This window comes from Phasianus colchicus, chromosome 1 (genome assembly GCF_987193195.1).
Source record: "Phasianus colchicus chromosome 1, bPhaCol1.hap1.1, whole genome shotgun sequence".
NCBI classification, from domain to species: domain Eukaryota; kingdom Metazoa; phylum Chordata; class Aves; order Galliformes; family Phasianidae; genus Phasianus; species Phasianus colchicus.
In genome coordinates, this window is record NC_143436.1 from 91,794,080 (window position 1) to 91,818,615 (window position 24,536).

The 24,536-nt window shown below is 39.1% G+C and overlaps 1 protein-coding gene across 1 annotated transcript; it reads left to right on the plus strand.

Moving 5' to 3' along the window:
• Window positions 1–602: 602 nt before the first annotated feature.
• Window positions 603–21,994, plus strand: NSUN3 (NOP2/Sun RNA methyltransferase 3). Its single transcript, XM_031590002.2, has 6 exons — window positions 603–775; window positions 3,700–3,809; window positions 5,198–5,541; window positions 7,050–7,204; window positions 8,010–8,131; window positions 20,515–21,994. The coding sequence occupies exons 1-6, from the start codon at window positions 680–682 to the stop codon at window positions 20,774–20,776; spliced, it is 1,089 nt and encodes a 362-aa protein (XP_031445862.2). The 5' UTR covers window positions 603–679; the 3' UTR covers window positions 20,777–21,994.
• The last annotated feature ends 2,542 nt before the right edge of the window (window positions 21,995–24,536 follow it).

Consider the following 24,536-nt stretch of genomic DNA (forward strand, 5'->3'; position numbering starts at 1 on the left):
AAGGAGGCTGTGGTGAGGTGGGGTCAGCCTCTTCTCCCTGGTAACAGTGGTAGGATGAGAGGGAATGGCCTTAAGTTGCACCAGAGGAGGTTCAGCTTGGATACTAGGAAATATTTATTCTCAGAAAATGTGGCAATGCATTGGCACAGGCTGCCCAGGGAGGCGGTGGAGTCGCCATCCCTGGAGGTGCTGAAGAACCGTGTGGTTGTGGCACCGAGGAACATGGTTAGTGGGCAGTACTGGTGGTGATAGGCTGGTGGTTGGACTAGATGATTTTAGTAGTCTTTCCAACCTATGATCCTGTCTCTAGTGTTTTACGAGGGAATGCTGAGCAATGGAATGGTAGTTCCAATGTCTCTGAAGTTTGGGCCAGAACCCCGTGCGTGGAGGTCTTGTGGTGGTGTTTGGGATGGCTGCCACAGCGGGATAGGATCAGCTCTGTAAATTGATCAAGCACAATCCCAGAGAAGAGAGGACAGCACAGCCTGCTACCATGATAACAAAGCAAAACAAAAACCCCGCTCCTGCCGCTTCAGAAGGAGCAAACCACTTCCGGAAATGAATAAATAAATAAATAAATAAAACCCCGCTTCCAGCACGGGGCCAGTTGACCGGTAGAGAGCAGCGCAGTGCTCCAGCTGGGAGGAGTAGCCGTCGGCCGCCCCGCCCCACGCCGGCCATGAGACTGCCTCATGCAGCAGCTCGCCTGCTGCCGCCGCTCTCCACCGCGGTCGCTCTGCGCCCGCGACGTGGGGCCGCCCAGACGCCGGGGCAGGTGAGGAGCCGCGCTTCGGCGGCACGGGGCCGGAAGCTGGCTGGGAGGAACGACCGGCCCCTTCCTGCACGGCCCGGCGGGGGGGTGGTGTGTCCAGGGTTGCGTGACTAAGGGTCGTGAAAGGCTGTAAGGGAAGTGGGGGAATGATGGCCGCAGCTTGGAGGGGAGAGGTGTGGCATGGCCCAAAGGAGGAAAGCCGTGCAAAGTTCTGTGTCCACTTTGTGAATAATACGGCTTTGTTCAGAAACCAGAAGTTCTTTCTTCTTTCTTGTGAAGTGAAACATAAATACATACAATATATATATTGTAGGCTGAGAAGGGAATCAAAACTATGGCTGAATTACAGCTAATTAAGGAGCTGTAAGAAAGAGGGGGACAGATCCTTCAGCAGGTTCTGTTGTGATAGGGCAAAGGGAAATGGTTTCAAACTAAGAGGGAAAATTTAGGTGGCTATAAGGCCAAAGTGTTTTACAGTAAGGGTGGTGAGGCACTGTAACAGGTTGCCCAGAGAGGTGGTGGATGCCCCATTGCTGGATGCAATCAAGGTCAGGCTGGACAGGACTCTGAGCACCTAATGGAGGTGTAGGTGTCCTTGTTCATTGCAGGGGGTTGGTCTAAATGGCCTTTAAGGGTCTCTCCCAACTCAAGCAATTCCATGGTAAAAATTATTATTCTTGGAATAACTTCATTGTTGCAGTGCTTTGTGGCTCTGCTCCAGAGAACTTTTACAATGATTCCAATGGATTTTACTTAAGTGTGTAGGTAAGCCATGGCAGAAGTGATTGCCAAGTTCCAGGTTCTAGCAAGCAATCTTTTCACAGAATCACAGAATGGCCTGGGTTGGAAGGGACCTCAAAGATCATGAATCTCCAACCCTCCTGCCACATGCAGGGCCACCAACCTCCCCATTTAATACTAGACCAGGCTGCCCGGGGCCCCATCCAACCTGGCCTTGAACACCTCCAGGGATGGGGCATCCACCATCTCTCTGGGCAGCCTGTTCCAGCACCTCACCACTCTCTCTGTAAAGAATTTCCCCCCGATGTCCAACCTAAATCTTCCCTCCCTCATCTTAAAACCATTTCCCCTTGTCGTTATCTACTCTTTCAAAGAATTGATTCCCCTCCCCTCTGTAGGCTCCCTTTAGGTACTGAAAGGCTGCAATGAGGTCACCCTGCAGCCTTCTTTTCTCCAGGCCGAACAAGCCCAGCTCCCTCAGCCTGTCTTTGTAGGGCAGGTGCTCCAGTACCCTGATCATCTTTCTGGCTCTCCTCTGGACTGTCCAACAGCTCTCTCTCTTTCTTGTACTGGGGGCTCCAGACCTGGACGTAGTACTCCAGATGGGGCCTCACAAGAGCAGAGTAGAGAGGGACAATCACCTCCCTGTCCCTGCTGGCCATCCCTCTTCTGATGGAGCCCAGGATACCATTTGCTTTCCAAGGTACAAGAGCATGCTGGTGGCTCATGTTAAGCTTTTCATCCATCAGGATCCCCAGGTCCTTTTCTCAAGGGCTGTTCCTTCCAGTCTGTATAAATGCCTAGGATTCCTCTGGCTCAATCTTGCACTTTGCTGTTGAACCTCATTAGGTTCACTCAAGCCCACCTTTCAAGTTGAAGTCCCTCTGAATGGCATCTCTTCCTTCCACCGTGTCAACCACACCACTCAGCTTGGTGTCCTCAGCAAACTTGCTGAGGGTGCACTCGATTCCATCATCGATGTCTTTGATAAAGATGTTAAAGAGCACCGGTCCCAAGACAAAACCCCTGGGGGACACCGCTTGTTACCAGCCTCCACCTGAACATAGAGCCATTGATGACCACCCTCTGTCTGCGGCCTTTCAGCCAATTCTGTATCCATCGAGTGGTCCACCCATCAAATCCACATCCCTCTAATTTGGAGATAAGGATGTGGTGGGGGACCATGTCAAAGGCCTTGCTCAAGTCCAGGTAAATGACATCGGTCGCCTTCACTTTGTCCACCAGTGCCATCACTCCATCATAAAAGGCCACCAGATTGGTCAAGCATGACCTTCCTCTGATGAAGCCATGCTGGCTGTCACAGATCACACGCCCTTTCCTCATGTGATCAGGCATGTCATCCAGGATGATCTGTTCCATGATCTTCCCAGGCACAGAGGTGAGATTCACTGGCCTGTAGTTCCCGGGGTCCTCCTTGCTCCCTTTCTTGTAAATGGGAGTGACGTGACACTTCCTCCAGTAATCCAGGACCTCAGCTGACAGCCACGACTTTTCAAATATGATGGAGAGTGGCTCGGCAACCACCTCAGCCAGCTCCTTCAGAACCCTGGGATGCATGCCATCTGGCTCCAGAGACTTGTTCATTCTCATGACTTGCTCCCCCCTTACAGCAGGGGGGATTTACCGCCCTGGTTTCCACCTAGAGGTTTAGGGATGCAGGTCTCGGGGACATGAGAAATACTGGAATCTTGGCTGCCACTGAAGACCAAGGTAAAGAACTCATTCAGTATCTCAGCCTTCTCTCCATCCATTGAAGCCAGTTCTCCTTTTACATTTACCAAAGGAGGTACGCTCATTTTGACTTACTCTTCTGGCCAGTGTACCTGTAGAATGTCTTCCTATTGTTTTTCACATCCCTAACAATAGGAAGACATTCTTTTCAGTCATGCTCTGCTTCTTTTGCTCCTGATATCACACAGCCACGGGACCCACTGCATTATCCTAGTGTGGATGGAGGGGGAATATTTTTGGCACGGTTTGATTGCCCTCATTAACAGGTGGGGAAGGAGAGAGGACCTAGCTTAGTCCTTCAGTTTGTTACATTTTAATACGTGTGGGATACCACCTCGATATCTGAGTATCACTGATACTGATTGATTTAATGTGAAAAAAGTATTTTAATAGTTATTTTTGTATTTTTGCCTTTTTAACTCTGTTCTCTGAAGCTGGAAAACAAAACCAAACAGAAGCTCCAAAAACAAATCTGTCAAGTTGTTCTTGACCACTTTGAGAAGCAGTACTCGACAGAGCTAGGAGATGCATGGAGCACCATCAGGTCTGTTGTTTTGGGCATATTGGGGGTAGGGGAATGTGAGAGGTTCTGTTAGTTTATAAAGCACTTAAAAGCTAACTTCAGAAAGAGTCTTGCATAGATTGTAGCAATTGTTCCAGTTTATTTGTCATTTAGAACTGTAGTAAAAGCAGGAAGTAACAGAAGGTTAGATGTTGGAATTAAGTTTTTCCCTGACGTTGGTTTTTTGATGTGGTGATTAAGTTTCTGTTCACCTGTGTGTATGTGTACTGTCAGAATACTGCTGTCTTGCATGCTCTGTTAGCTGTTCTGTAGAAGAGTTCAAAAAGTAATCCTTTTTACTTCGCAGCTGCTGTTAGTATTTTTCTACAGTTTCATAGTTGAGATGTTAGAAGAAATTGAGAACTCTGTGTATCTGTACAGAGAATCATGTCACTTAACTTGGGCCTTGATCACACAGCAGCTGAAGAACTGGAATTTGGAGAGGACATCTTGTCTTCCCTGCTGGATGGTAGTTCCTCATAAAAAAAAATAATAATAAAAAAACATAGAAGAGTGCTTCTGGGGGAGTTCATTGCTTAGCTTGAATGCGAACAAATGCAGTTAGCTTCAAGCTGAATGCTCATGTGAGCTGTGCCACGTTATTTGAGTGGAAAAGTTTCTGTTGTATTCTTAGTAACCATGTGACTATTCTGAATGACCTCTTGAAAATTATGTGTAAATAAAAGCATGAAAGTGCAGCATTAGTTGAACTGAATCAACTTAAAAACTCTTAGGCTGGATAAATTTATGAATAGAAAATGGGAAATGTTTGAAGAAAAGCCGGAAAAAATCAAATTGAAATAAGAACAGTTGCATTCCTGTAATTAAACACTGCTTTTTGATTATCTTCAAGGAATGTCTCCTCATTTAAGTTGTTGTTGTTGTATTTTCTGATGCAGCGATTGTAGAACATACATAGAAATTTAGCAAAGGACTCTTGTAAAAACTGCGTTTTACACGTGTGTATACAGCATTGGATGAAATGACCACTGCAAAGCCAATGGGATTGCTTTTGCTGAGATTTCTGATGAGTAACATTACAGTTGCTATCTGTCCCTAGAGAAGTAAAAACATTGTGCTTCATATTTTACAACTTCCAAGTCATTTGTTAAAGAATTTGGAAAAATTGAGAACGCCTTATTTCAGAAGAAGTTAGTGTTTTAAAGCAGTAACTAGGGAAAATGATGGCTTGACTTCCTGTTGAAGTTCTTTTCCTGCCTGTTTTTCACAACTATATCTAATCAAAATGATTCCTTTTTGTTTGCAGAAGAATCATCTGGTTATCCATATGTAAGAAGAGGTTTCTTGCATGGTGGAAAGTTCATATTACTTGTCAAGTTATTAAATAGATTTTCCTTTTTCCAATCTAGAGAGGTACTCACATACCCATCATGCTGGCAGCACGCTGTCCTGCTAAACAAATTCAGCCACACTGCTGACCTGGAGGACACCTTGTGTGCACAGGGATATCATCCTGCCTTCAGAGGAACTTTGCCGTATCTTCCGAGATCACTGAAGTGTTACGTCAGTAGAACTCCTAGGAGGTTCCCTTCACAAAAACACCAGAGTGGTAAACTGAAAGAATATTATCTACTCAATGCTGCTTCTGTGTTACCAGTGCTAGCACTGGAGGTGAAGGATGGGGAAGACGTTTTGGATCTCTGTGCTGCACCAGGGGGTAAATCAGTAGTGATCCTACAGTGTGCCCATCCAGGTACTGTATCAAGAAGCTGATTTGCATCTGGACTATTTGAGTTGTGTATGTGCTTTATATGAGAGTTGGAAAATGGGGGCAGAGGATATTTAATAAAAATGCTTAGTTCCATGCTGTTGCTAATGTTCTTCTGAATTCTGTTTACCTAAAACTGATGAAAATAGCAGAAGTTACTTAAATATAGATTACTGCATACTGACAGACAAATGCAGAGTAGCTTCATTTTTCTTTTTTTTTCCCACTAATTTCTTTATATTATTTCTGAAGGATTTACTTCATATCTTTTGTAAATTTGTTGACCCCTGAGGTTAAGTAACTTAAAGCCCTAGAATGTTTGTATTTTTTTCCCCCCTGCTTCCAATTTGGGAAGTGCTGTGCAAATAGCGTAAGCAAATAAATGAACCAGTGTAAAATAGAATATAGATTAAATGTGCTAGATCTAGGCAGGGGAAGAAAGCTTATGGCAAAAAGTTGGTCTGTACCAGTATTTAATACGTTCCAGTCTTGATTTACCTACATATTGCAGAAGAGAGCTCTGAGATAACCCCATCATGTTAGAAAGCCACTGCTTGGTGTTTTCCATTTCTACTAGGCCAAGGGGTTCAAGTAAGCCTTGGTTGCTGTATCCAAGTTTGTCTGTTAGTCTGGGTAGTAATTGTCTTAAAATGTTTGCAGCACCTTAGGTTCTTGCAGATGAGAATGTTATTAGAACCACCTGTCCCATTGATTACAGCTGGTTCTCATTCTCTGTCACTTAGAAGAATCCAATGCTGCTGATGAGGTAAATGAAATGCTGATGGGGTTGCCCTTTCAAAAAGTTGTTGAGGGGGAATGTTACTTGATTTTTACCTCTGCTTCTAAAATTATCAGTTTGTTGCTGAGAAGGTAGGGTTCAAGGAAGTCAATTGTGGCTGTACCTGAGTGGCTGGATGCTGAGATGTATTCTGCTGTCTGTAGCAGACATAGGATTTAGGATGAACCACAGGTGGGTATCCAGAACTAGGAAAGGAGAAACTTTAATAAAATAGCAGAGGGAAATAAGAGAAAATGTATTGTTGCGCTTGATAAGTATAAGTGACTTTTCTTCAAAAGCTCTGACTGCCCTGACATAGGGTGCAGTCAGCTGAGCTTTCATTTAGTTAAAAGGCAGTTAATTTATAAGAGATACATGCTTGGTTATCTAAGCACAATGGCAGAAGGAGCCCAGAACAATCTTCAGATTAGCACATTGGATGTGACTTATGTTTCAAGTTTGTTTTACTGTGGAAGTCTGTTGCTACCCTAAGTATTTTATTTTTTTCTAGTAAACATTCATGGATTGCTTTGTAGGAACATGTTGAAATTTGTGAGGGTTTATAAAAAACAAGCAGTGCTATAAAATGTGTGATAACATAAGCACATAGTTTATAAGCTCAGTGGCTTTCACAAAAAATATCTATAGAATTTCTGAGAATTGTGTAACATTTTTTTTTTTTTTAGTGCATTTACTTTCTTTTCATTATTTTAAGGTCAGTTTCACTGCACTGAGTATGATGAGTTGAGATCAAGATGGTTGAAACAGACAATGGAATCCTTCATCCCACATCCTCTGTTTAACTTAATAACTGTCTCAAACCTAGACGGTAGACAGATTGGAGAACTTAAGCCTGAGTTCTATGACAAGGTAACATTCTACTACTTTTCCTATGCTGTTCCCTTTGTTTTCTTGCTTTTCTGAACCCAACAAAAATATTTGCACATGATCTTGTAACTTTGTTATGTGTGTATCTGCAGAGCCTCAGAAGTCATTTGATGATTCTTATTGCATGTTTGTTCATGTGTTAGATGATGTTACCTAGTTAGTCTTGACAAGGAGCCTTGATAACAAAGAGATTATGGCTTCAGGTGTGTAGTGGAAGTGCAAAGTCAAGGCTTGAGCCAGTAATTGAGAACCTGGTGGGAAGGCAGGGCAAACCCAGGGGAGCTCAGGTGCAACCAATGCACCTGAGTGACTAGAAGAGATGGAACCAGCATCCACCCCTTCCCAGACCTTATTTAAGGGTTGGAGGGGAGGGTATCTTTTGCTAGAGATGCCTGTCTACCTGAGGCCTTCTGAAGATAAGTAGATTCTTTCCTTTGTTTTTGTGCCTTCTGCTGTCATGTTTGAGCACATCCTCACTTGCTGTAGCCTGGGATCTTGCTACTCTGCCATTGTTGCACCTTCCATCATGTTATCATGAGGGAACGAGAAAGACCAATCCAGGTAGAGGGTAGTTCTGGAGCAGCAGCTTCTTGTGTTTTGTTTCCTCTTCCTACCTGGTGATTCCTTAAGACTGCCACATCTCAACATAGTAATTAGATTGTTCCCACACCCTAGATGGAAAGTAAAATATGGTCTTCTCAGTGCTTGTAAAAGTACTTTAATAGACAGTTCTCAGAAAGTGAATATCTACATTGTGAATTATCTTATTTGCTCTTTTTTTGTATAGATATTGGTTGATGCTCCTTGTTCAAATGACAGAAGTTGGCTATTCTCTTCTGATATTCAGCAAGCTACACTTAGGTTACTACAAAGGAATGAGTTATCTGTTCTGCAGTTCCAGCTGCTAAGGTGAGAAGTGTGAAGAAGAACTGTTAAAGGAGCTTTTGTAGTTAATGAAAATTATATGAGGGCAAGATCTGTCATGTTTAGTATCCAAACCTAAGTTTCACTGCATGAAGAAAAAAACATAAAGAGTAGGTTGTTGCAATTATTGTTTAGATTAAAAAATTAATTTGAATATGGAAATTTACATGGTGTAACACAAGTGGTGAGGTCTGGGTCCTTTGCTGTGGGGCTTCTGCATGCTGCTGTTTAACTAACTTGTATCTGTCTATTTTCAGATGATTCAGAGCAGTCTGGTATAACTTCAGTGAATACAGCTAAAATGATTTCATAAATGTTCCTTATCTGAAGTGAAAACTTGCATAGTATTCCTGGTTTGCTTTTTTTTCTTAAACTGCGACAGTAGTTGTGTGTATGTATATGTATATGTACCCCTTTGATTACTGTTAGTCCAAAAATACTACTTACCATAAATAATTGGGTAAAACAAACAAACAAACAAAAAAACGTAAAAGAATGCTGGTTGGTGGGGGAACCGGGCTGGGGGAGGCTATCTATTTTTCAGGAGCTTTCACCTTGTAACTTAAAGTTGTCATGTATTACACTTTTTAATAATACCAGAAATAGGCTGGCTAGCATTTGTAAAACCTTTGAAACTCATTTTTCTCCAATGAGGAAAAACTGTCCTGTGACTTCTCAGTACTTCCTTTTAGTCTTGAGTGTTTTTAACCAAGAAACAACCATGCCTGAAGTCTATCAGTCTATCTGTCAAAGCAACTTGAGGGGAAATATAACATATTACAAAAAAAAAAAGTAGTCATTATGGAAAGTTCCCTCTGCAGCATTTCCAAGTAGTTTTGCACAGGTTCTGGCTGAAAAAGAACTATCGAAAGCCTGTGATTTATAGCAGAAATATGAGTATCTTATTGCAGTAATGCATCATGTCATCTATTTCCTTTGAAGAAATCGATCATATTTAAAACACTGACCTATTTCAGTTTTTTCTTTTCAATATTTGGCATACAAAATTCAATTTGTGATTCCCAACCAAAAGAAAGCATATATCATGCAGTGAAATTTGGAGAATTTGCATAAATCATTGCAGTTTGTAATGCTGAAATGAAGGACTCGTGATGACAGGAACTTTTTTTTTTAAGAACAAAACCAACAGAAATACATACCTGTCACCCCCAAATGCGGTTTAATTGAATTATTCCTAAATTGAGAAAAGAATTTTGTCTGTTGATAGTATACTTCACAGTAACAACAAGAAGAATAAGCTTTGTAAGGACTAGAATAGTTTTGGTATGGAATTTAAAATCCTTTTACTTCGACTTACGTTTTATCATTCAAATATATCTAAGCAGTTCTGTAGATTAAACAGTATCGTTATGCACACTGGATATCATTTTTCTCCTCTAAAAGATTTTGGGGCGCAATAATTAAATGGTGAGTTTCATGATGTAAAGATTGCACACTTAATCTAATAATGTACTTGGAAGCGTTGTATATGTCTGCTGGATTTTTTATTGCTCCTTCTGATTATTTTAGAATGGATTTCCAATATTAATGGCATCTCAGATTATATGTGAAAGGGGAAAAAGGAAATTATAAAATGAGACCAGGAAAGGCTAAATGATTCATGCAAGTGCATTAGAATTTTTGCAAAACTAAGATTTAGAATATTACCTACTTGAGCCTTTGTTTTATAGCCAGGGTACGTAATTATAAATCAAAAACTCAGTTTGAATTCTGTCCCTGATACTTTCTGGTAATAGATACCTTCTAGTAATATCCAGGAAGGCTGAACGAATGCTAAATCACCTTCCTTGAGTCAGCTCATGCAGTGCTAGCTCTGGGTTACCTATTCAGGCTGCCTTGTGCTTTATGTTCATGGGTATCTCTCACCTCAGTTGCTCTATCTGTAAAATAAAAATAAATATAAAGAGATCTCAGCAATTTTGTTGAAAGTAGTGAAAGAAATGGTGCGATTTGAAAATAAAATACAAAAGCCAGGTGTGACTTCAGTTTAGCAATAATTTTGTTGTATAAGGAAGACAGCAAAAGAGGTTACCTACAAATGAGAATTAAAAAATGTGAAAGGGAATGCAATCTTTGTTTCTTTTGAGTGACATTCAGCACATGTCATTTCTATTTTCTTTTTATTTATGGTGATGCCTCACCTGTAATCCTGTTCTGAATTTTGTCATCCTGTTTTGGGGTTTTGGCTAAAGCAAATCAGCCTTAGAAGGAGGGGAAACTGGGGACGTCATTGAGGAAGAAAAAGTTTTTGTAATACATTGTACAAAGTACTTGAAGGCTTCAGGGAGTAAAAAATCTTTAAAAAAAAAAAAAGTTGAAACTGATGTAATGTTCTTCTTCCACCAGTCTGAACAAAATTTGAAATGTAAATGAATAGCATAGATGTTGAACAGCAAATTTTATAAGCAACAAGGGCATCACTGATTTGAAGGAAATTGAGACTATAGTGATTGTTAATATCAAAACCAAAGCATCCCTGCAGAGTGCTATAATCCAAGAACATGCTGCAAATCTTGTTTTCTGCATGAACACTCCAAATAATAACAAATTGCAAAGTAAGAAATGTTCATTTCCTGATAGTGAATGCTAGCGTGAAAGGCAGTGGTTCCCACAAATGAATTTACCAATATTATCAGTTCTCAGATGAAAATTAAACTGGGGGTTAAGGTCGAGTGCATAATAACTTGATGGTGAAACTGTTACAGATGTTGTAATTATTTCTGAACCACTTACTGCAACTGAAATAAACTATTAGGATTCATCTGCAAATAAATCCAAACAGGATGCACTTCAGAAAATGCAGCAAAGGCTTTCAGACTACTTTAATTCTATACACGACATCTTGCAGGAGTTAAGCAGCTGTAATTGGTGTCTCATACAGTTCTGTTCCAGAGGAACTCAAACTGACTTTAAAAGATGTAGCTGACTTTTTTTCACCTAGTTTTCTCTGAAAGTAGTTAACTACAAGGGAATGTGTTAGTTTTGAGTGTGTAAGACAAGCATGCACAAAGCTAAAAGGTTTGAGAGGATTTTGAGTGTATGAGAGGTTTGAAGAGACTTCTGGTTACTGGTGGCAGAGTCAGTAATACAAAATACTTGTTCTGCTAGTTGATCTTTTGGTTTGTATGGGTTCTTGTTTTTCAGAATTCAAAATGAAGCATTGAATATAGGTTAAGGAAAAAGAAAAACTTTTCTGTCCTGAGTTAGTGAAATGCTTCCATCAAGACAATGAGCATGTCCCAGCATCATCATGTTTTATTAAAGCATGTCAGCCACTCACTGCAATCAAACAAGGAACTTTTTTTCCTATGACTGCTTGATAACTACCCATGAGAACAGCCCCTAAACACTCCACATACCTTTTAGTAGAACGTCCAATGTCTTTTCTTCCTTCTAGAACATCAGAGTCAAGGTGCATGGCGCGTTTGTGTGGCCTGTAAAATAAGATTGACGTTTTCCTTTAAGTCATCAGGTAGAACTGGCAGCCTAAGTCTCTAAAGGCTAACCTGCTTACCAGCAGACCAGCATTATTTTCTGAAGCCCGGTCTTTTGAAGATTAAGTAAATAATAAAGCTTCTCGTGAAAATTTAGGATGCAAACAAAGTTACAAGCTACTGTTTTCTCTCTGTAATTAAATCAGTGACATAAATTCATAGAATAAATGTGCTCATAGAATTTCATCATAGATTTTTTTACTAAAATAATTGAAAAAAAAAGTGTATTAAGTATTTTGAATTACTGAAAAAATACAGCAACTCCACTATTCCTTTGGCATTTGGTGTCTCTTCTGTGTTTTCACTGAAGAGTTTTCCATGTGCACTTCAATGAAGAATTACAGTATCTATTTTACATTTTTTCTGATGTATGTGTGCTGCAAATTGCTTATTTTGTTGTAAAGTGAAGGCAAATTCTGATTATTATTTTTTTTAAGTAGGTAGTATGCAATCATATGACTGAGGTATTAGGGTATGGATACCACCATACTCTATGGTGGTTGTTTTTTTGTTAAGATAAGAGCCTTTATAATGTGGGCAGTAATTATATGTGGCAGCCTTGGCTGAGAGACTACTAGACTCCTACATCAGAGCTCTGTGGGTTAAGTTATGTAGCATTTTTAAATGATTTGAGGGAATTCTAAATTGAGGTGTCAGTGATGGAGTGGTGAATTAGGAGAGGAAATGAATGCTGTGTTCTGTGGAGAACGGAAGAGAAGACATAAGAAAGTGAGGTGTATGTCATGTGCAGGATTGCTGATCTGTTCTGTTTTTTGGCTTGTTCCCTGGATGTTTTCCTCTTCCTCCACATATACTCCCTCGTTTTCTGTAATCATCTACTCACCTCCACTGAGAATCTGTCAGAATTGTAACTGTTGTTCTGGCAGATTCTGTAGATGGTTCTTCCTTTAACCACTTTCCATCTCTGAAAAGTTGAATAATTTATGTAGAGTGATTGCCCAAGGCTCCGTGTCAGGTGTGTTCTTCGGGGCATTTCACTGAGCAAAACCAGGTTCCCTTTCTGTACCTCCTTGTCCCTTTGGTTGAAAGTGGTTTGGTAGCTGTTGGCTGGAGTTTTTACGATTTGTTCTAATTATGCATATGCCAGTATGTATTCCATGCTATTCCTCAAGAGACTGTTTGTTACACTGCTAGAAGTGCAAGTCAATCTTATTCTTTTCTATTGAGACTGCCACTAGACAAAAGTAGAGATGTATCAGCAAGAGGGAGCACAATGTTTGAGCTGAGAGAAGATGGGAGGAGTCAGTCCCTGGAATACCAGACTAGAATCTGTTTTATATAAATAGCTGTTAACTAAAACACTTAATGTTTGGAAATTGAATTTTAGTATTAATAAGTGCCTGAGTCACTTCACATGAGAGACATACTGCCTCTTTGTTCGTATTAAAGGTCAGTCTTTCATCAGTAAGTAACACCTATAGCAGGGAACTGGAGAGTGCCTTTATTTTAGAATAGACTCTGGTTGGTTTTTAGAATTATGACTGGTTTCAATTTTTTCAGTCTTCAGAGGCCACTGTTGTGGCCCAATCTCATCTTTCTTCAGAGAGATGAAATAATTTCTGAATTTATGTACTGCCTAGTTCCTAAAGCCTTTTGAGGTGCTCTGTTCATAACTTACGTATCAAGTCCCTGATATACATGTAATTTACATGTCAAATAGTGGATTGCAAAAAAATGTCTGGAATCAATAAACAGAAAAAATCATCTATCCAGTGGCTACATACTTGGGTTCTCAAATGTCAACGAAGACAAAAAGTTTACTTCTGTCTTCGTTCTTTTCTATATATGTGTGATTCATAAGTTGTAACGAAAAGTACTACTTCAGAAGCTGCGTGGTAAAGTCACAGTAGGTCTGCCTTCTCTAGTTGAAATGATTCTACTTGGGCTGTATATGTTCATCTTTTCTCAAATAAAACTTTGAAGTTTGGAAGAGGAGTGGACCTCTGCAAGTGTTAATCCTGCTATGGCTAAAATGACAGAAGGGTTGAAGTTCTGATTTGAAGTGAGCTAACTCTGGCTGCTGCAGGGAAACTACACCTACCTTTACTGTCAGTGATACTGGTTGTGTGGAGGCACAGCATATATGTGTATGAAGTAGCTGCAGCGTTTGAGAGTGGAAGAAAAGTTGATGGGTATTGCACTGACACTTTTGACTCTTAAATATGTGTATAGAAATAACCTAATCTGTTGCCCTTGTAAGGGTACTTTTAGCAATTTTAGTAAGGCAATTTTAGTATAGCAAAGGATATCTCGTAGCCTTGTGTTAACAGAGTGTTCTAGGATTCAGTGTGCATCGTGGAAGAAAGCTCAATAATGTTAAATTGAAGGTCTAATACTCTTATCAGAAGAACTTGAAATTATTTGCTGTAGAAACATTATTGATCAGAATTTTCAGAGGAAGAAATTGACTAAATTGGAGCAGGTGTGTTTGGTTTTCTTTTTTGAAGGCCGTTTACTTTAATTCTGCAAGAGAGCTGTTTCTTATCATACTGTGTGGTGATATTTGAAGTCGTCTCTCTCCTGTACACCTCTGTCACTGCTCTTCACAAATTATTATAAACTGGGCGTGTCATCACAAGAGGGATTTCCTTATCATCCTGGCTTTATCTGAGGAAAAGCCAAGCAAAACCTTTAATGTGCAGTCCATATTACCATGATGCACCTGGACTCCTATAAGAGAAAGAAGGAAATGCCTGATATCTTTTGTCAACAAAAAGAATAGAATTGAGGATAAAAGCAAGCTTAATTTCAAATACTCTAATTCTTGAATAGTTTGTATGTATTAGCAGGTTTCATTCTGATCATGGTCATGCATATTGAGCAGAAATACATTCCAGTTGCCAAAAGATGGCACTGTTGAAGTGTTATTATCTTTAAAATACCCTAAAATATACCCTATCTTTTTACTTTAAATACTGAAAAAGGTTAAATGAGTAATGTAATTAATGCTGACCCTTCCAATGGCATGCAACATACACCCAAGATAGCAGGAGTAGGCTGAACGTACCGGTATTAGTTGTAACTTTGAAATACAAATTTATTGTCTGCCTATTTTTAAAAGAGAATTGGAGATGGCAAGACTTCTAAAGCAACTAAAATGTCAGCTTGTCATGTTTAATTTTCTTTTAGTGTGAAAAATGTTAATTTAGGGTTCTTGCTTAACTGTGTTTTAGTTGCACGAAGAAATGCTTTTAAAGTTGGCTCTAGACCTGCCTTTATTCCTAGAGGTATTAAATAATCATACTACTGTTTCCTCTAAGAGCATCATCTCTATTTCTAGTTTTAAAGTAATTCTTGAGAAGTAAACTTAAACAAAAATGTTTTGAAATAGTATGTTCTTTAAAATAAATGAAAGTGTTAACCAGTATGCAAGATATATGAGGGATTAAAATAGACTAATGCACCATTTGTACCTCTGACTTTGTGGTAAAATAAATGCTATTCGACCTGTTTCCAAAGAAACATCTTGCAAAGAGCAAAACTTTTTTGTTGACAAAACTCATTTAGAATGAGAAGATGTGCAACTTATGTTTGGATTATGGTTGTGTCTTAGACTTTTATGTACTGGAAAGATATAAATTCAGTGATTGTAAAGTAATAATATCAGTAAGCCGAGGCAGACAGGAGAAGCATCAAGCAAATTTCTACAGAATAATGTGCCAGTTAATCTCAGTATAACCTGTAATTTTCTAGCTATTGTAATTACAATGATTTGACTATTTTGATATTGTAGTGAGTTTCCCTAATTGTACAAAGCTGGTATCTCCTAAGTTGCATTAACTATCTCAGAAAATATTGACTTTTTTTTCCTTTAGTCTAACACGCAAGTTTTTTCACAAACGTGCAATAGCAATTGCAGTTCTATAATATACTTTTTGCATGCTGTTTTATATTGTATCCTGGAAAAGCTAAACCTGGAGGTTTTGGATTCAGGCCTTACATGATGAATGGTGCATGTTAATTGATTGCTTTGTGTTTTACCAGTTCTATTCTTTTTTGTTTTGCTGTGTGTTGACCAGGTTACAGAACTAAAACAATAACCTCACACTTCTGCAATGGTGCAGTATGATAGGATACAACACAAGCTGAGTTACACATATCAGCTGTTGACAGTATAGTAAAACAAAATTGGTTGTATCGAAAACTGGCATGTGAGGCTCCAGGAAATGTTTCCTGTCCTTCTAATATATATTCTCATGAGATGCTTAAAACTGTGCAGTGTTAGTGCATGTTACATGTAAAATTCAGTATGATAAATGTATATCTTCGAATTATCAAATTAAGTGTAACTCAATTCATATTTCAACTAAGTTTTGCTACTTCTTTAGTAAGTAGAAAGAAGAACATCTATACCACTAAGAGAAGAATCACTGTTGTTAATTACCTAATACATTTTATGTTTAAGCAACACATTATTATAAAAGAAAGGTGAGTCAGTGTCTTCTGCCCTCACATCCTTTTTAGTCATTCTAGATTTGGAGCTCATGTTTGGAAGTTAACATGTACCTCATGACAGGCACCAGATTGCTTTGTTGAGAGTCGAGCTTTAAGAATCAGAGTGGTAATGCCTTGCGTAAGAGGAACTGTACATCCTTGGATTGTGTAGTCACAGTACTGATGGTGGGTTCTGGGTGTCAGTATGTTATGGTCTAGCTCTGATGTGCCCCTTTAATGACTTGTTTCCCTCCCTTGTTTATAGAAGATTAGTTTCCTAAATGTATTTGTGCATGCTTTCTTATGAATGGATTCTCTATCATGCTGATGATGAGGGATCTGATTCTCTGAATCAGCTTAACCCACCACATTATCCCCCTGTGACTTTGAGCCCAGCTCTTCTTCACTTTGAATTTTGCAGCTCTTTGAAGGTTTTTCAGAAGCCAGGCACAGCTTAATCAAGGATGGCGGTTGGTTGACATTGAACACTGCTGCTGAAACAGCTGTTGCTGAGCTTGTCAAGATGGATAGATACAGTGATTTAACCTTGCAGTGTCAAGTAATCTCTCTTAGGTATTTTAATTCATGGCATAGGTTCAGAGTAAAGATGACTTTGCATTGAGCAGCCTGACTTTTTTTGGGTCATGGGGCAGTGAAAATTGTCAAGGAGTCTTGGTTTTCGTTGTGAGATTTCCTGATTTTCTTCTGGAAATTGTTGCTCTTTCCTCTGAATCCTGCACCAGGGTCTTGGTGGTAGGAGCATGGTGCCTTTGGAAGTAATGCCTTCAGGAAAAAGAAAAGCATTTAGCAGTGTCTAGACTAGCCTACTTTTTCAGTACTTACCTCTTAACTTTTCCAATTTTTAACAGTAAGAATATTTTCTCACTTGTTTAAATTCTCATACAGTACATGCATTATAGGAAAGAAGCTGTGGTTATCAACTCTGAATACAGTTTTATCAGGTTTACTGAAAGTACATCTTGATTGTTGTGCAAAAATATTTTCACATTTTGACTGGCTGTTCTTCTGCAGCTCAGCATTCCTGGATATATGGAGAAGGTGTAAAAGGAAGGAGAAAATATGAAAATGAGAAAACTATTTGGTTTCTTTATAATATTATAACGATGAGCTACCCTTTAAGACACTGTTTAGATTTCTTCTCAGTAAGTTCTGATAAAAAGCTAGAAAATGAGCAACTATTAGATGTGGGGAAAAATGCTTTAATGATTTCCAGAACTCGTGCAAGTCTAAGAAGACAGAACGGTGCACTGATCCTGGTTTGTTGTTCATCTTCAGAATAAGAATGTACTTTCCTGTTTCTTTAATGGTTTTGTATTTGTTTATGCTTAAACATGGAAGACTCTTTAGGAATGGCCTCACTTGCTTTCAGAACAGTACTTAGGTACGCTGTCCTTAGTAAGGTTTTCAGATACTACTATAGCACACCTACAAAGCTACATGTTTTTACAAAGAGTAACTGAACTGTGTGAACATCTTTTTTTCTTCTTTCTTGTAGTAGCAGAAACAATTACGCCTGTGGCAAAGCCCCACATTTCAGTGACCTTTTCAATTCTGTTAAGTGTTGCTTATGTTTCATACATCATGTTTTACATGTTAAATTTGGATGCGTATAATCAACTTGGTGTATGAATTCAGGAACTGCTCATGAACTACATTTACAGCTGTTTTATCTGTGTTCGCATTTGTCTTAGAAGTGGATATGTTGTCTTGCTTCCTGATAGTGACTGACTGTGGCACTTCATTGTCTCTGTTGTTTTGTTCATATGTTTAAAAGTGCAGGATTTGCAATGTGCCCTGTGATTCCCCACTAGTGACTATGAACAAGTGACACTTTGGGCTCTGGGCTATTTCATCCCAAGACACAGTGCAGTGGCATTGAATGTTAGCCCAAAATCAATGAAGCAGTGCTTTACTGCAAAATTTCTAAACTACAAAATGGTGCTATGAATTATGCCTTAAGAAGATAATTTCATAAAGATTGCTTTCACTGTAGCATTTGAAATCTAAGTAAATAGGCAGTCAATTCAAGACATCTAAAAACTTCTGTTTGTTGTGAAACAATGGAATATTACTTACATTACTGAATTTCTTGCAAATATTTTGTGATATACATACTGTGGCTTCATGCTGTGCTTTACAGTAGCTGTCTTCTGTACATCTGGGCGTGTTTTGGTTGGTTAGACAAGCCAGTCAGAAGTAGCGTTAACTCTGCCCATTAAAATGGATGGCTGTCACTATAGCACAAGAGCTGCAAACAAAATATTATTTGGATAGGCAGCTGAGACTCTCTGGTCCAATACTTTTTTGAACCCTGCTATAGGGTGTAATCTAATCCAACTGTGAACCCATCATCCAACTGTCAACCCATCAGTTGCAGAATTTTGGAAAATAAGGTCTGGATTGGACAAGGTGACTTCCAGAGTTCCCTTCCAACATAAATTATTCTGTGATCATGTGGAAAAATGTTGATATGACAACTATTCTATATTTACTGTCTCATGGTGATGTGGTTAATGCCATCTATATCAGACTGTGTCTAAAATATTCTTGAACACTTTCACAGATCCTCAGAAACTACTCAGAAATCTGAGATAAGCTTGCTCTTTCATAAGCTTTAGCTAATTTTGGAAGTATCCTAGAATGAGTCCATTAGACTCAGTTAAATTGAAAGTATTCAGACTACATAAGTATTCTGTAACCTGTTCTTTACCTATAACAGGCCGATCTTGAACTGTTCTCTCACTTATGCTAAATGTGCTAGCCATCTGCTCACTCACCATCTTCTTATTGAGCTGATACAACAAAGGCATTAAACACTGACTTTTAATTTTTTTTAGCATCGTCTGTTGAGAGAGATCTGTTCCCTTATGCTAAGTAAAACTGGAGTAGTGTAGTTACAGTAAACTATGTATTTGGCTTGTTGATAAACCTTACTGAGACTAATAGAAATGAGCAAGATGATCTTACGCTCCTCAGAGAAATTCAATACAAAGTTTAATAGTATAATGCAAAGAGCATAGAGTATATTACAAAGGTGTTTTCACTTGGGAAGGTGAACAGTGATATATTATCTCAGTCATTTGTCCTGGTGTTTCCCTATTATTTTGCAGGACTTTCAGAGTTGCTTTGATCCTGCTTGTGATAAAGCTTTTATTATTGATTCTTTTACTGAAAACGCCCAATCTTCTTTTTAAAAAAGAAAGACGGGACTTGAGATTTCTTCCTCCTCCACTCTCTTTTTTCTCAACTGCTTTCATTCCGATATCATGCTTAACAGATCCTCAGCTTGCCTCTGGAGGATTTGCTATTTCAATGGCACTGTGTTTATTCATCTGAGTCTGAAAGCAGGCTCACTGCTTCTGGGGGCTGCTCACCTGATTTGAGGATTGGGGTTTTTCGTTTCCGCTTAGCATCTTCATGTTGTTAATTTTGTCTCTTCTTGGTCAGTGCAGTCATCTCAATGATACCTGCCGATCTAAGACTTCAACAGTCTTCTGTGGCAAGAGGTTTTATTTTCTTTTTTTTTTAATTTGCTGTAAATTTATGAATTGCATATCTAATTTTCTTACAAGTTATAGTCTTTCTCTCTTTGAGAAGGACCTTGGGAATCTGCTTTAATGGAGAGTAAACAGTTTGTTCAATCTCAGTTTCAGTGGGAAATTAAGGGGGGTAAGGGGGGAGGGAATACCCAGTACTGTCCATTGGTAGTCATGAAGTTTTCCATAAACCTGAAATATTGCCCTTATTTAGCCAGTATTTGTCAACAGGGTAGTAAGTGAAGGGCATATAAACACGTAGACACATGTAGATGATATAATGCAACAAATCATATTTCCTTATCAAATCAGATTGAAAAGTAGTGTCTAAGTGAAATCTCCGGCCCTGATATATGCTGAATAAGTCGCTGAAATTGCACAAATTAGAGTGGAGCAATTAGTCCAGGCTATTACTGTATCAGTACATTCTGCTATTTGTTCACTCCAGCAGCCAGCTAAGTATCTAACTAGCACTTTTGATGTGGTATTCACCCATTTTGTATGCACAGTTGCAGCATTTTCACAGTTGTGCTGTGCATATAAATGATCCGAAGTATATTCTGCAGCTCTGAATGAATGCTGTTATCTACTTGTCATTCTTATATTAAAAAAAACCAACACGCTCTTAATTAACTGAGAATACAATAATGAATGAGAAGGCAAAACTGTGGTGCAGGTGTTTTCCTGAACTGTCAATTATTCTATTAATATTTCATGATGTTATATTTTCCTATTTGTAAATCTGAACTTACAACTCTCGCACCTTTCCTCCTTTTTCCCTCCCCTATCCTCTCCCGCAGTATTTCACTATGTATGCTTAACTTTTTTTCATTATTTGCAGGTCTGCTATTAAAGCACTGCGTCCTGGTGGATCACTGGTCTACTCTACGTGCACTCTCTCAAAGGAAGAGAACAGCAGTGTAATAAATCTCATTCTGAACTCCTGCTCTAATGTTATTCCTGTAAATATAAGTGAAATTGCCAAAGCTGTTTCCCAAGAATTCACTTTTCACAGTGATACACAACAGCATGAACTTCTGGTTCTGCCAGAGAAAGGGAGAGCATGGGGTCCAATGTATGTAGCTAAATTACAGAAAATGTAGTCCACGTGATGCCTGTTAGTTTATTCACTAATCAATGAAACTGTATTTATTTCTACTATACTGTGTGTTTGAACACACACATGTCCAAGTCAACTGAATTTAGAGCTTTGCTATTTTGTATATGCAACTCCCTAATAACATGTAAATGAAATGTAACCTGGTTACCTAAAAATACAAAATGTGTTCTCTAACATGGGTGTGTGCTCAAAATCAGAGCCTGGCAGTATTTTCCATGTGATGCTCTTAAATGGATTTGTATTCCTGAATAGAGGCCTGTGTGGTTCTTTTTGTACTGTTTTTAAATTACTAATTCTGATGAAATACAGTATATTTTCCAAAAATGGTTTGAATGGTGCCTGCTTCTGAAGTCTTGGAAATCTTGCATTCATTCTTGAAGATATCTTGAAATGTGTTGTCTTGAAATGTGTTTCTTTTAAGAGTTGCTTTGTATGCAGAGGTGATCATCTTAATCTCTGACTATTCCTAGCAATGGCAAAGCAGGTTTAATGTTAGTTAGGTTGTTTACTGGTTGAAAACTGTCTTATGTTTAGCTGCTGACCTTTGCAGCTGTATATCAACACCAGCTTTTTTTTAGCTTACAAAAATAATTTATATTTTTGAAAGGTCTTTATAACAGTAGACTCAGATGTGTTTAGCTTTGATACTTAGTTTGTGACATAATGCAGTATATTGAGCTGGCTATAAAGCACATAGAACCAGAATGATTAATAACTGCAGTAGTGGTACCATATTCAGACAGTTTTGTTACATGATTGCAGTCATTATGAGCAAAACAATCTGAAGAGGTGACTTATACCCTAAGTTAAGGATTGTTAAATGAATTTGTGATGGCACAGCTGTGGTGTGTACAGGAGATTCAGTGAGAAGAATATGTATTAATGTTCCCTTAGGTTTCCTCAGTTCTGCTATGCAGTGCTGTAGAGAAATATGGCTATATAGACAGATACGTACATGTTCATGCATATATACACATGTGAACTGTGTTTTCATGTATATTGTCAATGGACTGGGCGTATAAAGCACTGATCTGTCAGTGCTTGGCTTTTGCCTCGGAATGAATCATGTAACAGTATATCTGCTTGGTTGGATGCCTTTGTTAAAATAGAGTGGAGTCTTCCTGTGCCACTCTTAGCAAAGAAATTAAGTCGTTTCCCTGACTGAAGCTTATAGTAAATTTTTAAGGAATGCTGTTGTAAAGAGTGGAGATTTTTTTTTTTAGTTGTATGGCACATGTATCAAGTTTGCGTGACTGTGTACATATGGATATCATATTTTGTGTATACGTATTTGTGTGCATGCATGTACAATCAATCCCAATCAAAACCAAGACTAATGCAGATGGTTTTCTTTTAATACAGAAGGACATTGGCTCATTAATACTGGAAAAAAATAGTTAAAATGATTATTGATTCACCTCATGAACAAAGATGAGAAGAATGTTGATTATGTGAGGTCTTCTGTCAGAAGTTCCACTGGAAATGCAGTAGTTCTGCTTCAATTTCTCCAGTAATTCTGTTGTGGCAAGCTGAAAAATGCTCATTTCCATTATGAGTAAACTACCTTTTGTCTCTGGAATGAATTTTTTTTTAAAGCCTTTATTCCTTGCTCACCTTGTTATATTGATGGGCTTTAACTCTTCACAGCAGTCTTGTCATGGATTGCTGAATGTCTATTCCCACTCTGAGCTTTATGTTTGCTGGGAGCGTCCTGGACCTAGTATCTAGAGCAGTGGATGTCAATGTTCAAAACCATGGAAGCTGAACTGTAGAAAAATCTTTGTTGTTTAAAAACAGATGCTGATTATAAGTAGTAGCTTTGGTTATTTAGGCTCCTGTGACCAAGAAGAAAAATTGGGTTGGGGCAGTTTGCCCTCAAATAGTATCTCACTGCTGTTCCTACTGCTAAAGCAAATAAATGCATGAAGTACTCTTTCCTTTGATACATGAATTTCCGCAGTTATCCTCTCCTTTACTTTGTGATGAAAAATGTTTGAGATGCCCCAATGGTATTAAATTTTCAGCAGTCTCTCTGAAAGCTTAAGACTATATGAAGCATATGCAACTTGAGGCAGAGAAGTCACTAATGTATGCAGATGATGAGACTGTGTTCCTTTGGAGAAAAAAAAAAAAACTAACAGCATCTGCCCCAGAAACATTAAATGTAATATCTGAATTTGGAGTCATCTCAGGCAACTGGATGAAATAACAATACCCTTGTCAAAATGCTTTCCATCAGTTTTATTTGCCCTGTGGAAATTGAAATGGAAAGCCTAGAATGTAACATTCAGGAATGGAATTAAAATATGTGATTAAACTGAATAGTTGAGGAAAAGGTGGGCTAGGTAATCACACGATGAATAAAGGAATGCTTGAAAACTGAACTCTGCTCAGTCTCGATATACGGGTGAGTCCCTGTGAAGTGCATTGCATTAGACCTAAATTATGCGGCAAGGCCTCCTGATTTATATAAAAGCTGCACTGAGTTCTGCAGCACCCGTTGCTGTTCTTCTGGAGTTTCTTTTCAGCTAGCCTAAAAAGGCAGCAAAACAACAGGAGGAAAAGAGGCTCACTGTGAAGTGATACTTATTTTGCTTGGTAACAGATGAGTGCTTGTTCAGAGTACTGTGGAGAATTTTTTATGTTCTAATTAGTTCTGGCTGCTGAGAAGGATTTGGTAAGCACGTGTGGTGGGAGAGGGAGGAAAAGGAGGAGAAAACAAAGGAAGAGAGACGTTCCTATGGAAGTAAGTGTACACCATGAAGTAGCTTCCAAGCAAGGGTACTTAGCTTGTGTGCCTGTTCAGTTATTTCTTGGTTATTTCCAATGTCTTTTAAAAGTATTTTTGGTTAGAGTGGGTCCAGAGGAGGGCCACTAAGATGATCAGAGGGCTGGAGCACCTCTCCTTTGAGGAAAGGTTGAGGGAACTGGGCTTGTTTAGCTTGGAGAAGAGAAGGCTTAGGGGAGATCTCACTGTGGCTTTCCAATACTTAAAGGGAGCATATAAACAGGAGGAGGGATGACTGTTTATGAAGGTGGATAGTGATAGGACAAGGGGGAATGGTTTTAAACTGAGACAGGGGAGGTTTAGGTTAGATATTAGGAGGAAGTTTTTCCCACAGAGGGTGCTGACACTGGAACAGGTTGCCCAAGGAGGCTGTGGATGCCCCATCCCTGGAGGCATTCAAGGCCAGGCTGGATGTGGCTCTGGGCAGCCTGGTCTGCTGGTTGGTGACCCTGCACATAGCAGGGGGGTTGGAACTAGATGAGCTTTAAGGTCCTTTTCAACCCAGGCCATTCTATGATTCTTTAGAATTTCCTCTGCTGACCATCAGGGTAAAGCAGCAATACTTTTCTGTTTTTTATATCCATTTCCCTGAGGTGTACTATATCTTGCCTCCTCTTTAACAAGCAATGTTGTTGGAATGAGGTGGCAAATAAGTTGGCCTCTCCATCTTAATGGAAGTGGCAGCCCCAGGAACAGGCAGGTGAGCAAACTGAGGGCAAGAAAGTGGCCACTTCTGTTGTGTGTTTGAGTAGCCAGAGAAATCTGTGTTATCTTCATGTCAGACAATTAAGATTGTGCTTCTTTAATGACTCATCTCATTGCAAATGTATCTCATGTAGCAAATATTGGTGCAGAAGATTTCAGAGAAGTAGAGATAACTGAAACTCAACTAATTGTGCTTTTCCGCCATTCCTCTTTCAAACATAGAGAAAATATTTTCTCTGTCTAGATGTTT